A 14,234-nucleotide genomic window follows, 5' to 3' on the forward strand; every position below is an offset into this window, starting at 1 on the left:
ACACCTTTCAAAAATTTCGACCAGATTGGTTCGTTTAAAAAATCAGGTTAAGTCCAGTGTAAGGAAGGTTAAATTTCGATCGGATCCCCATTTATACTTTTCCATATGCTCGATGGGCTCCAATATTTAAATATTTCATGATATATTTTCAATCCCCAAGCATCAAGAAATATTTAATTCAAAAAATATGAATAATGCAACTGGGCAACTGGACCAATCACTCGTCAGTCGGTCCAAATGGAAATGAAACACTTGTCAACACACGTGCCTTGTGTGGATTGTATTCAAGTCGCCACTGTCAAAACAAAGTCATGTCGTCTGACGAGCATGCTGGTCCTGCTCGGCCCTCCGTTGGGCAAAAATCATGGAAAAAAGTCAATGAGGAGCGGAAATTGTTGAAAAAGACGTACAAAAAAGAGAACATCCTTAAAAGGCTGGAAAAGGCGAAGAAATTAGAAGAACTCAGTAAAGAAGTGAACCAGGAAAGCAACGAACAACTGCGGAAGACATCGACCGTCAGCATTGCAGTTCCAGGATCAATCCTAGAAAATGCACAGTCCGCGGAACTTAGGACTTATTTGGCAGGACAAATCGCAAGAGCTGCGTGCATATTTCAAGTAGATGAAGTGGTTGTTTTTGATGATTTGGGAGTGAGGGATTTTAAAGATAACAAAGTGAAAACTGTGGGTGAGTTGTGATGAAAACAATATCTTTTGAGCTTTTTTTCAGGTTCACTGGCGTGATGGGGGTCTAAATCGAGATCCTTGTGTAAGGGTTAATTAATCCGCGCGATATGTTAGGTAGCAATCAAGTAATGTAATATAGCAATCTGGATAACGTCAGTAGTTGCACTTAGGAGCCCCTTTCCACACACTTTGTGCAGATGAAGTTCTCTTTATTTCCGGTATATTACCTTTTTAACATTGTGATATCGTTAGAGCAGATGCTGTAGCAAGTTTGGGGATGACGGTTTCCGGGAAAATGGCCCAAAATGACTAAAATAAGGAATAACATTTTTCGATATCTCCCTGCGTTTTCGAAATATCGAAGATTGAAGTTTTCGAATTGGCCCCTAGCCAAAACATGGTCATGGTTGCGGTAGCCACGGGTTTTTATAATGGATTCGCGTAAAATAAAGCAAAATGAAACGCAAATAAAATTTTTCGACATCCCGGTGAGCTTTCGGAGTCTTCTTTTTCTTCAGCCTTTGTCCCATTCGGGTCGTCTTGATCGGTTTCACCATTTGGCTCTATCAAATGCCCGACCTGGATGCAATCTCGAGGCTTTTAAAACCCATCCTGCGTATCAAGACACCGTTGTTTCGGCCTGCCTTTTAGTCGTTTACCATCGACTTCAATGTTCAGACTAATCTTGGCAAGTGAATTCAGGTTAGCGCGAATTGCGTGACCATGCCATCGAAGCCGCATCCCTCGCAATATTTCCACGATAGGTGCAACCCCGTAACGGTCGCGGATATCTTCATTTCGAATGTGATCAAAGCATGTCATGCCCTAGTCCAACACATCTTCGTCTCCATTACCGCAAGACGCCGTTCATTGTCTTTTATAGTCGGCCAACACTCAGAACCATAGAGGACGACTTTGATACTTCGATCACGAAGAACACCAGTTGTGGAATGCCACTTCATCCAGGTTGCGTTAATGCGTGAAGCAATTTCATAACGCAGTTCTCCATGGGCTGATAGTGTTGACACTATTACAAGAACAAAGAGGAATGGTGAGAGGGCGCTTCCTTGATGAACACCAACAGAAACCCGAAGCGATTTTGATACACCCGCCATACTTCGAACTTTACTTTTCGAATCGTGGTAGAGCAATTGAACTCAGCGCATAAGTTCTTCTGGCACTAAGTGTTGCCGTAAAACATACCAGATGAGTTCGTGTGGTACACGGTCAAACGCTTTCTCTAGGTCCAGAAATGCGATGTAAAGAGGGCGATGCTTCCCGTGGTATTTCTCCATGAGTAACCGCGCAGCGAGTATTGCGTCAGTAGTTCTGCAGTTTTTGACAAATCCGGCTTGATTCACGGTATATTTCAACGATTTCGCGAATACGGTTTTGTTCAAAAATCTTCATAGTATGGGAAAGTAACCGGATCGGACGATAATTTGAACATTGTGCTGGACTACCTTTCTTTTTTCATATTGTAACTGTAGTAATCTCTTACCAGTCAGATGGTGTTCTGCCTTCCTGAATAACCCGATTAAAGAATCCACTGAGTCGGCAGTGTACCTGCCTCGTGGACTTAATCCCACGGTCCTCATCGGACACAGATTGATTTTGTGACCACAATCAGAGCCCTGCCGCAGCAAGCTACAACCGTATCAATCAATAGCATTCATACTGGTGGATGCAAGACCTAGACCTACTTAAATCTCTACCGAACTGAGGAGTACGGCACCCGTGTTGAAACGCAACACCAAGCTGAGACCCGAAGGTCTCTGTACACTTGAACGCAACCACAACCCCCATGAAGCTCCCACTAGGGGGCAGCAAACAACCGAGCTGAACGCACATACAATAGGAGTTCACCTGAAGTATGTGAATTCATGGGCTATCACGGTTCCCATGGCACCAGTATACCCCTAGTAAGGTTTCGTGACCTATTGCCACTTCAGATGGGTCCCTGTGCAGATCTGATCGCCCTAATTAGGCCTTTGGAGCATTCGCCTCCTGCATCACGGCCGGCAAACCAATGTGATACAGCGTCTCCCAGTGCCATCACTATAGAGGTTCTCCTCGGCCTCCTCTTCCTCACCGCCACCTCCGAGCACCAGTTGCGCTGACAGGTGGAACTGCTCGAAATGTCGACAATGATTGTGAAAGTGGAAGATGAGCAAATTCTTGAGTTGAAATCTGCTCAAAGTATCTCGCCACCTATCCGTTGTTTTACTGTTCCCACTATAAAATGTAGGAAGATGAGACAATCGTTTGATGAACCATCCAATCGATTATACGCTCGCCATCTTCATTGCACGCTCCGAACCCTTTTCCCCCATGACACGTGTTACCGTCTGCTTTTTCACTCACATGACCGTTAATTTTGCCGGCAATGATGATATAGTCGTCAGCAGGCACGTGACAAGTCTTTTCATCGAGAAGTTTCCAGAAGACATCTTTGACTTCTTTAATGACATCTCGGAAACCCTCTGAGATGGCAATGCCAACATCATATTGAGTGTGTGGGCTACCAAAATAGAGAAATTTATAGCCATTTTTACCACGTTTGCCACCAGACCATCGGGTTCCTTGTAGAGCGCAGATATCAATGTGCGTTTCCCGAAGGGCACTTGCGAGTTGCTTGGTCTTTCCAGTTAGGGTGCCAACATTTAGTGTGCAGACAGGTATTTGTTTTGTTCGGACTAACTTACTTACGTCCTGACGCCGTCCATGCGTCAAGAACCCTTGCCCATTTCTCGACGGGACCGGGGCCCGTCCTACCGCATTGACCGAGTTGGACGCCCTAGCATTTTTTCGAAGCTTGTGACTGAATCCGATCATGTTCTTTCTAACGACATTGTATGCATTTTCTTGGTCGGCCTGTCGAGGGACCTGTCACCAAGAGATCTCGCTTAGTTTTTCGTCAAATTGAATTTCAGTTCGTTCACTGCCATTCTATTGTATTTTGTTATTCAATTTTAGTTAAAAAAAACAATTTAATAAGTTCTTTTGTTAAAAATATAGCTTAAAAAACTTGAAGGTAGCTTCGTTGAAAATCCTACTCATTCCTATTCATTTTCGTGCGAAATTACTGCACTCCCACGACATCATAGTATGTAAGTATGGTTTCCTCACACAAATTTGGCCATAAGAGAACATTTATTGCTCTTTTATACTGAAAATGTACCACGGGACGGTACTTCAGCAATTGCCCTGTCAATGTCGTTTTTTACGTCATCCACACATTCTTTAAGGCGAGGTCGCTTCACGAGGGGCAAATACCGTTTTTCCTTTTCCGGAAAGAATGAGGGCCGATCTATCTCATTCAATTTAAGGTCATTCGGCAAATTTCCGTCTACCACCTTTCGACAAACTTGGTTTATATCAAGCAAGAACCGCATGATCTGAGAACCAAGATCATCTCTATACTTATCTAGGTACACCTTTCTGTAAAAGAACAGAGCCATATATTGGTGTAATAGTGAGATGACGTCCGACATTTGATTGAATTATTCAAAAGTATTGATTAGATTGGATTCTTCAACATATTCACCTTCTCTGTGATTTGTTCACAAATGAACAATACTAGGGGCGAACATTTGTTCAATACCTTCGTATTGCTTTGCGCTGTCGCTGCATATCTTCGATATTGAAGAACCCACATACTTCTGAATGTATAGCCGTTGAAATTTTTGTTTGCTTTTGAAATTTTCAACTTCAATCCTGAATATTGTCTATAGCTTTCAAATGTATGTGCCGCTGAGATTCAAACGTTTTTTTTTTTGCTAGAATCTTTAATATGTTTTCTATAATTTCTCGCAGGATCCGATACAGACGAGCAGCCCACAACAACTATCCGCAAAAGTTCTCTTCAGCTTGCACGAATCTTACAATACTTAGAATGCCCACAGTATCTACGGAAGTTTTTCTTCCCTCTACATAATGACTTAAAATATTCTGGACTCCTCAATCCGCTGGACGCACCACACCATCTCCGACAGCAAAATGCTTTCATGTATCGCGAAGGAATAGTAACCGACAAAAAAGTGAAAGAAGGAAAAGGGAGCTACGTCAACGTCGGTCTCCTGAACGACGTCTTAGTCGACAAATGCTTAACACAAGGTCTGCGAGTAACGGTTCGAATGAATCCTAATCAAGGTAAAAATTGTGAATTAATATTTGTCCAAGAAGCAAGTTTATCATAAAATTATTCCCAACAGAACATAAAACCAAGAAATTAAAAGGAAAAATCGTGTCGCCTTGGGAGCCTCGTGCTAAAACCGGCGTTTACTGGGGATATACAATTCGCGTAGCCAGTTGTCTGTCGCAGATTTTCACTCAGTCTCCGTACGAGAAAGGATACGATCTAACAATCGGAACTTCAGATAAGGGCACTCCCATTACGGAAGTTGCGCCGCGAAGTTACAACTATGACCATGCCCTTATCATATTTGGGGGTTTGCAAGGCTTAGAACGAGCCCTTCAAAGTGACTCGCAATTGGCCGTGGATGATCCGCAATTACTTTTCGATCACTATCTGAATGTTTTACCGAAGCAAGGTTCGCGCACGATTCGAACAGAAGAAGCTATTTTGATTTCCTTGGCAGCGTTGCAGGAGAAGTTTGATCCTAAAACGAAACCACCTGAGTTTGATCTACAGAATTACATACCGCAAAGTGACGACACGGGAATGAAGCAATTCGAACAGATTAATGCGAAGACAAAGGTTGTTGAGGATTTAAGTCGATTTGATTAGGAAGCAAGCATATGGAATATTTTGTAAATAAATATATATGTAAAATTAAATGCGGTCGTGCTTTATGGGTCCTGGAGCGGGTCGTTGATTAGAATCAACAAGTGGGTAACGAGGGGCGGGGGGATTTGAAGGATTTTATAAGTCTCCGTCTTGATACACAAATGCACTAAAGACAGGTCAAAACTCGTTTTGAGAAACAAAAAGGAAAAGATGAGAATATAAAATCCTGACGTCCTGCTTTTTTTTTTGATTTGCGATGGATCGCAGCACTTAGCGTCTATGTTCACATAGAACGGTCGCACAGAGCCAGTTGGCAAACTGTCCCTAAATGCCAGCGAAGATGATAAAATTGACTTCACGAATTTACGTTTTCATTTTGTGTGGTGTTGCATTGAATATTTAGCTCCAAGGGTAGTGCAGGTCCCAGGGCGAAACGTAGATTGATACTCGGATTGGAGCATAAGACTTTGAAACGCCTGCTGAACCAACATCAACAGCTCTATTACCAATTCCTCTCTCCACTTCCCCGTGGTGACCGCTAGAACGCGGGCATGCGCAGAAACTTACCACAAACGCTGTCGAGCGGACAAGCAACTTCACAGAAGGAAAAAGGAAGCTTAGGAGAACCAACAAGTCTGTGATCTCGAAAAATACAGGGAGCAACCGCACCAGGTGCGGAAATTTTACCAACAAGCCAGCCGGATGAAGCCTTATATACTTCGATGCTCATCCTGCCGTGACAATGAGGAAAATCCGATTTTCGGTAGTAGGGGCATATAGGTGCGATGGATTGAGTATTTTGATGAACTGCTTAAGAATCAGAATATAGGCGAGTTGCAGGTCCCACCAAACAAGTGTAGAAAAACCAGTCCCTGCAATTCATCAGCTTAAAAATCATAAGCCGGCAGGAACCAATGGAATTATAGCCGAACTGGTTAAATATAGAGGCGACTAACTACACCAATCCGATAATTAACTTATACTCAAGGTGTGGGACAGCGAATCAATGCTTAGCGAGGCATTATCATACAGTGCAGCCATTGTAGCGGTACCACGTTGCTAAGTACTAACTACAAGATATTCTACGCTATCTTGCTAGGTCGGATAGCCCCGTAGGCCCAGGATATCACTGGCCCATAGACAATGAGATTCCCTATCGTGCATCCTTTTTAATCTGCCGATGGAAAAAGTGATCCGCGATTCAAATGCTAATGCAAGAGGGACCATCCTCTTTAAGTTCACTCAACTACTGGCCTGTACTGACGACCGTTGATAATTTCTCCTATCTAGGGTCGAAAATCACAACCAATAACAGCTATGACAATGAAATCTGCGCGCAATTGTTGGCAGCCGACAGAGCCTATTTCAGCTTACAAAAACTGTTCCGCTCGAGACGTCCCACCATAAGGTCAAAGCTCTTACTGTACAAGGCCAGTTCTCATGTATATATTGCATGGAGTTCCTTATTAAGGCAGGCCTAGATCGCATGCCGGTCGTTGCGCCTTTGATGATGATGATTTGTGTACAAGATGCCAACGTTTCAATGTGGCTTGTTTAATATTTTCGTGTTTGTTGTCATTAAAAAGATCAGTCAAATATTTTGCTCCTCGAAGAGCCAGAGTTGATATTTATTGGAATGGAAGATGATGTAGTCATTGCTATTAACTAGAGATCATAGGTGATGTATGTAATATCTCAAAAGCGATAATGTTTTGCGTATTTCTACTATCAACTTCACCGCATTTGTCCCAGCAATTTGCGTACTCTCAAACATTTTCTTGCTAAAATTTTCTGATTTAATGGTTTTTCCCAGTGAGAATTATTCTCCTGTTTTTGGGGGAGGTCCGCACGTGATGGCGAAGGCGGCATGAGTCGGGGTAGACTTGGCAAGGCCTGCACATCGCCAAAGTTTTTAATTCTGAGTATTTCGGTGGGTGGGGAACGATGACCACCGCAATTACAAACTCATAGGTAGAAGTGTTTTAGTTGCCGTGAAACAGCATATTCCTGTTGCCCCTATCAGACAATCACTAGTTGCGTTTCACCTTTGAACTGCGTCTCGCTCATTAATTCCTGTGTTTATTTACTCTTCTCCAGTGGAACCACTTTTTGATACGCTGGTAAATGTTCTCTCAACTAATTACCCGGATCAACCATTCATCTTCTGTGGGGACTTCGATTTCTCCCCAATTGAATGGACGACTTCTGTCGGTTCACCCGTCCTCCCTAAACATACCACTCCCTTGTTTTTAGCTCTCATGGGGTCATGAAGTCCTGCCCTGCCTTAAAATTTAACGCCTATAACGATCATAGTAACCGCCTCCTCGACCTAGTTTTATCTATTATCATTCTAGAACCCAACTTCCATAAAGCCGACTTCCTACCCCACAGTACATCAAATAAACGGACCGAACTTACGAATGTATTGGGGAAGCTTATCCGTACACATCAGAGGCAATAAACCGCATGTAGATACTATCAACATTAAATTCGATGACTGTGTTTCAGTTTCCCCCAACTCTGCATGTGAGTTTCTTCGAAATTACTTACTTCCGATCAGTTTTTACATCTACCCCCTTACGATAAATGAAACGATATTCTTTTGACCTATGCCCATTCCATTCCTTTCCGGCTTCTGCCATTGTCGAATTTCTCATGGACAATCTTGATATTAATGACGATTGTCGTCCTGATGGTCTTCCTAAACCTTTGGGGGAATTGATGTACTTACACCAGGATTATTCTGTTATGGAGAAGCCGCACCGCGTCCTTAAAGGACTATTGTGCCCCTTTTACTGATTACAGTGTACCTATTAATTATACTATCTCAAGCAAGCCTATAACCGTTAGGAATTTTAGTATATTCCCTACTTCCAATTTTTTCAATTTTGCATGTGGTATTAAGTGTCCTCCTAAATGCCTGCTATTCTGCTGCCTCATTGCCTTCCAACCCAATATGGCCTGGAACCCAGAGTATCCAAACCTTGTTGAATGAGCCGAACGTATTCAAAAGGTATTCCCATACCAGTTTAGAGTTTACCTGGTTAGACTTAGATCGCTTGATCGCTGCTTGGCTGTCAGTCAGAATAGCAATCTTTTGCCCCCTGTAGTTCCTTTGGAGATTAAAGGAGGCACATCTCTTTATCTCTATGGCGTATATTTTCATCTGAAATATGCTAGTGTGCTTACCCATTGTCTCTAAGAGTCAGTGTACTAAGTAATCAGTTGCTAATTTAAGTCGTATGTCACAGCCACGCTCTCCCAATTTGCCTTGTTAGTCCAACGTGTTTCAAACTTCTTATCGAAATGTCATGTTATTCCTTGATATCAATAATTCGGGGTACCGCCTAGAAAGCATATCAATCTTCCTTCGATTTAGGCAGCTTCCCGCCTCACTCATACTCCCGGCCATTCTGAAGATTGTCTTCCTTGCCTGAATCTGTATGTGCAGATGGCGAGGAGTTAATCCTAGAAGGACCTCCACTGATACACTTGTAAGTTAGTTTTTGGAGTTTGTGTAACTCCCTGGGTAGTATGCGGAGTTCAGTTCTTTCTGCCCACCACCCCCAAAGATAACCATTGGCCTTACTATTGCAATGTATATCCAAAATAGTATTTTCAGTCTGCAACGCCATTTTTTTCCTGCTATGTCATCAGAGCCCTTGTAGCTTCCAACATATGTCTTCCAGAGTAATTTTTGGTCTAGGTCCCAAATATTTGACCTCTGTTCCTCGTTTCACGTCCATGTTATGAAGCCTTATGGCTCTCAGATGATCAAGCTTACGTCTCCTAGTGAATGGTACTATGGTGGTTTTGGCTGGATTGATACGCAGTCTAACCTTCCTGCACCAGCCGTTAGTAACCTTTAATCCAGTTTGGATTCTACCACATAGGGTATTCTCATATTTGCCCCTACAGATTGAATCAATGTCGTCCGCGTAACCCTGAACTTTTGTTCCAGTATTTGTTAGCACGTTCAGAAGTTCGTTCATTACTACTCCACATAAGCAGCGATAGTATCCGCCCTTTGGACAACCTTGACTAGTGTTCATGACAATAGAATTTGTACCTGTCGGTATTTCTATTTCCTTACTCTCTAGCATTTTGCCCATCTAAAAGGCCAGGGTATTTCCCGCTCCCTTGCAGCTCAGGCCATCTTGTGTTTCTGGGTGCGATGTGTTGTCGAATGCTCCTTCGATATCCAAAAATGCACACAGTGGCATTTCTCTTGTTTCTATGGCATCCGGTAGTACATCCGTTAGCTGGTATAGAGCAGCTTCGGTTGACCGTCCTGCCCGTTAAGCGTGTTGACATTGATGAAGGCCATTACGCTTTAGAACGTTAGCTCCAATATAGTTGTCTATGACCTTCTCCACCGTTTTAAGTACGAACGATGTTAGGCAAATTGGTTTGAAAGATTTAGGGTGAAAAGGATCCTTTTTATCTGCTTTCGGAATAAAGACTACTTTTACCCGCCTCCATGCCCTTAGTATATATCCCAGGGCTGTAGTGGCCCTTACCACCCTCAGATTCTAAGATGATTTCTAGGCCCCTCTGGAATAGTGTTGAGAAGATGCCATCTACTCCGGGTGATTTCAGTGGTTTAAAAGTTCCCACAGCCTTACCTTAGCTTCCGAGCATACCTCTTTTGCTAGTTTCCAGTTCTCCTTTCTTCCCATTTTATTCGTCGTTGGGGTGTCAGGCAGAAATTTGTCGCATTCTACCGTGGGGTAGAACCCCGGGAAATGAGTTCTGAGGAGCAGGTATACTCTGTCCTCCTCATTCTCGGTAAATGTCTTATTTTCCTTCTTCAAACAAACAGAAGATATTGCTTCTGCCATTTGTTCGATTCCTTCACAGAATTCCCTCAAGCTGTTCCGTTTTGCTTCCCTGGTTGCTATAGGCAGTCAGTACATTTTTGTATCTCGGCTAGTCCCCGGTTTGTTTTGCCCGGTTGAAAAGTTTTCGTACCTCTGTTTTCATTCTGGCTAGGTTCCTGTTCCACCAGGGTACATCCCTTGAAGGTTTAATTGTCTTAGCCGGACAGCTAGCTTCATATGCGTCAATGGCGACTGTGTTGAGGTTTTCCACCACTGTTTCTAGTTCCAGTTCGCTCCTGATGTCACCGTTCCCTTGAAGGTGAGTCATGTTGTTGTTCAGTTGCGTTTCATAGGAATCCCAATCCGTTCTCCTGGGATTCCTTATTATTCATTTTATTTCGGAGTTACCCTCAATGTCTGCTCATTCACAAGACATAGAGGGCTCATAAGACACCCTCCAATTCCTGACCAGCCCGTTCATTAGAGTATTTCCTAAAGTTATGTCTAGTACGTCTTGTTTAGTTCTACTTACCCCATGATTGAGGACATGCATTAAAATCAATAGCTAGAACGTGATCTGGAACTCATTCGTGACACGAAAATCAGGCTTAGATAAGCGGCGCTTGACGGCTCATTTTTAGAATTGTTCTATAACACAACACCGAATTGCTCTTCAGTCCTTCAGACTTCATATACCAGAACCATAAAAAAAGACAGTGAGGCCAAGGATCTTCACCTCCGCTTTTTCGATGGGCTTGGCCAAGGGAATCGAACTGATGAATTCTTCGTTCGTGAGATCGTGCTTTAAAGTTTGGTCTTATTAGGACTAAAAGATGGTGAATGAGCTTGTTCGACGTGCGGTAATCGCACTCAACGCGAATGACTGACGAGTGGATCCTTCTAGAACAAAAAGGCACAGACTAATAGAGGAAGGACTAAATCATATCGCCAGAAACCTGTGGCTGTCAAGTATGATTAACGTGTTAGGAAGGAAAAGCTACTCTAGAGTAGGTAGGCCCCTCAGATGTTCGTTCAGTCTTGGGGTTATGATCCTTTTCTTTGCCCCACACATAAAACTTTAATACATCTTGTATAACATTAAGTTGGTTTCTTGCAGAACTTCAATGTTATAAGGTCATCTCAGTTGTGTGGATTATGTATTGAAATGTTTAAATCCTTGTGACTTATATGATTTGCTCACAAAATCCATCATCCCCCTTGTTTAGAACTATGAGAGTAGAGCAAAATTTGTATAAACCAAATAAGAAACACATGTTTAAACATTTTCGTTCATAGTTAATTTAGAATGAGAAATATTCTTTATTTCTTTAATATTTTTTTTATACACAGTATATTTTAAAATACTTTTCTTTTCTCCACTGCTACGATTGGCACAATTTTTGGCAGATTTTTTACTTCCGTGGAAATATTAAACATTGAATTAAAAAAGATATCTTAAAATCGGTACAAGAAATAGACTATTCAATATATTGATATTGAGCGAATTAAGTAAGGATGCTGCTGACCCAGTACCCGTATTGCAGAGTGATTTGTTGCAGCACGAGGTGCATGCATATAATTTCGTTCGCTCCCCAATTATTATACAACCTGATTCACAGTTCACCGCACATTTGCGTTCCAACGACCACATTTTGGGGCTGCTTGTTGAGTTTTCCGTGCTGGTTGTGTAGGAGAATCGTTTCACCTATAAATGGATTATGTATTTTCCTATCTGGTTTATTTAGTTTAGTTTTGGATCCTACCATGCATATGTATTCATCTGCTTTACATTGCTTAGCAAGGCTCGACCGGTTCGACAGGAAGTCGACGCAAGCTTCTCCGTCCTCCATTGTTTCACAAGTGTAGCACCATAAATCATTGATTTTTACTTCTGCTGCCGGAGTTTTGTGAACAGTATTGATGAGCGATTGGCAGAACACTGAACAAGGATTCTTCGTTATAAAATCAGAAATATCTATTGATTTTCCATTGGGGCATACCTGAAGGTAGAAGGAGCAAATTCGCGAGAAAACTGAACAGTATCATTTTATACAAAAATACATCACTGTTGTGATCTGTTTAATTACTAGGTAAGTTCTTGAACTAATTCTAATTGAATTGGACTTAATATATACTTTTCACCAGTAAAGTTATGCAAGTTTCTATGTCCTGAAAATAGGATATGAAATACTTTATGACAACTGTTCTTCTGGTCCAGATTGGATATGCGCAATGTAGCACTTCCCATATGATGCAGCGAGTAGTAACGCATGCGTAGAGCTTCAGGTTTCATAAACAGTCTTTTAGAGCTTGTTGAAAATATTTAAATATTCATGTCTTTTTTAATTGCTTTTATGAGACCAAATGGACTTGGTTTGCTTCTTTCAGACCAAACTACTGCCATAACACATATCCTTCAGACAACTCCTTGTCGATGTCGATGGGGTGATGTGAGCCTAGTTCTGCCAAGGTGGTAGTTGTGACGTGTTTCAGGAGCCAGCCCCTTCGGGACCCTGGTCGACTAGTGTGCATTGAACTGGTGTTAGTAGACCGCGTTGCCCCGAACGAGCGCTGATTCGTCTGTGAGTTCCGGGATCAGCTAATCGTAGGTTAGGCCTCAGGGAACTGGGTCCCCGAAGGTATATCCGTTCCTGACTATTGCGGCCCGCTCCTTTGCATCCGCTGCGCTTGTAAACAATCAAACGAGGAGATAGTGGAAGTGGAGAGTGATCTGGCTGCGTGTATTCGCACCACGAAAATGCGCCGCTCGCCCCAGCGACCAGCGAAGAACGCAACAAGGGTTGAAATACCCGACGAGACATCAGGACGCGCAGACGGAGAAAAGGACTCGCAAAGTGATGCGGCACCTGCAACGGAGACAGGAACTCAAACCTTACCACGCAGTGTTATAATTGCGGGAAGAGACACAGCGGAAAATGCCAAAACTAACCAAATGGTTTCGAATATAAGCCGAGTGGGAGGGCTGTCGAATACTCTGGCGTAAGCTGAAGAGGAAAGGCTTATTAAGAAATGCGCAGCAGTTGCGAAGCGCATGCGATCTACGACGTTCCTCCAGAAAAATGGACGCAAGGGCGTGAAAAACGTTCTAATGGAACTAAAGGAACTCCTAGACAGGATTTCATTTTATCGACAGACATAGAGAGTAGGAGAAAATCCGCAGGGAGCAGAAACAACCTCACCTCCCGACGAGAACACTACGAGTACCAAACGGAATGCAGACAGCCCATTGCAGAGCGAATTGGGGAAAAAACGAAAGGAGGAAGGGACATCTGAAAGAGACTTCACTCAGGTACTCTCCAGGGCTCAGAAGAAGAAGGCGAAGAGGAAGAAGAGACACCAACACGTCGCGCCATTAGAAAAACCTCTGCCTAAAATTAAGGCGGACACGAAGGACGGAACACCAAAAGAAAAGGTGGAGAAACGAAGGAGGACTAGCCCGCCAGCTCTGCTTACTAAGCCGACGGAAGCCAAGACTTTTGCGGAAGTCCTTAGTGAAACCCATTACAAGATCAAAATCAAAGATAACGGAACAGAAGTGTCTTCCATTCGTAAAACGAAGGGTGGTGGAGTCCTAGTCGAACTAGGCCCGAAGACAATAAATAAAGTTACTTTCTGGGAAGCAGTCAAGGGGCTTCTGGAAGAAAAAGCTTTGGTTTCCAGCCTGGAACCCAGGTGTTCTCTGGAAATCCAAGGCTTTGACTGCCTCACAGAAAAGAGCAACCTAGAAGAGGCCATCAAATTCGAATGTCCCGAGGTAACCAATGCTCGGATTGGTATCACCTCTGCGAACTCCCGGGGCCAAAAACTCGCGGTGGTGGAAGTTGCCGAGCAATTCGCGAGGAAGCTTTTAAATAGCGGGAAAATAAGAATTGTTTGTGTAGTATGTAGGATACAAATCCAGGTCGCCCCAACCAAATATTACAGATGTTTGAATTATGGATACACATCGGCAACTTG

General features: G+C 43.0%; 2 protein-coding genes across 2 annotated transcripts; one reads left to right on the forward strand and one right to left on the reverse strand.

Annotated features, from left to right (window-relative positions):
• The first annotated feature begins 303 nt into the window (after positions 1 to 303).
• LOC119655981 (putative methyltransferase C9orf114) lies at positions 304 to 5,486 on the forward strand. The gene is made up of 3 exons (XM_038062220.1): positions 304 to 687; positions 4,503 to 4,838; positions 4,901 to 5,486. Exons 1-3 carry the CDS (start codon positions 312 to 314, stop codon positions 5,434 to 5,436), a joined length of 1,248 nt encoding a protein of 415 aa, XP_037918148.1. The 5' UTR covers positions 304 to 311; the 3' UTR covers positions 5,437 to 5,486.
• A 6,041-nt stretch (positions 5,487 to 11,527) lies between these two features.
• Positions 11,528 to 12,477, reverse strand: LOC119661464. Its single transcript, XM_038070825.1, has 3 exons — positions 12,257 to 12,477; positions 12,020 to 12,195; positions 11,528 to 11,961 (listed from the first exon to the last, which is right to left on the reverse strand). Exons 1-3 carry the CDS (start codon positions 12,300 to 12,302, stop codon positions 11,698 to 11,700), a joined length of 486 nt encoding a protein of 161 aa, XP_037926753.1. The 5' UTR covers positions 12,303 to 12,477; the 3' UTR covers positions 11,528 to 11,697.
• Positions 12,478 to 14,234: the final 1,757 nt, after the last annotated feature.

The sequence above is a fragment of the Hermetia illucens genome, chromosome 1 (genome assembly GCF_905115235.1).
Source record: "Hermetia illucens chromosome 1, iHerIll2.2.curated.20191125, whole genome shotgun sequence".
Lineage (NCBI taxonomy): Eukaryota > Metazoa > Arthropoda > Insecta > Diptera > Stratiomyidae > Hermetia > Hermetia illucens.

Bases quoted from the DNA above. Each gene is read 5' to 3' on its own strand.
- LOC119661464 (XM_038070825.1), bottom strand. From the start codon at position 12,302: ATGATACTGTTCAGTTTTCTCGCGAATTTGCTCCTTCTACCTTCAG. The intron at 12,196-12,256 runs GTATGCCCCAAT...ATCCTTGTTCAG, and splicing joins TTTGCTCCTTCTACCTTCAG to TGTTCTGCCAATCGCTCATC. The intron at 11,962-12,019 runs GTAGGATCCAAA...ATCCATTTATAG, and splicing joins CAGATGAATACATATGCATG to GTGAAACGATTCTCCTACAC.
- LOC119655981 (XM_038062220.1), top strand. From the start codon at position 312: ATGTCGTCTGACGAGCATGCTGGTCCTGCTCGGCCCTCCGTTGGGCAA. The intron at 688-4,502 runs GTGAGTTGTGAT...AATTTCTCGCAG, and splicing joins TAACAAAGTGAAAACTGTGG to GATCCGATACAGACGAGCAG. The intron at 4,839-4,900 runs GTAAAAATTGTG...TATTCCCAACAG, and splicing joins TCGAATGAATCCTAATCAAG to AACATAAAACCAAGAAATTA.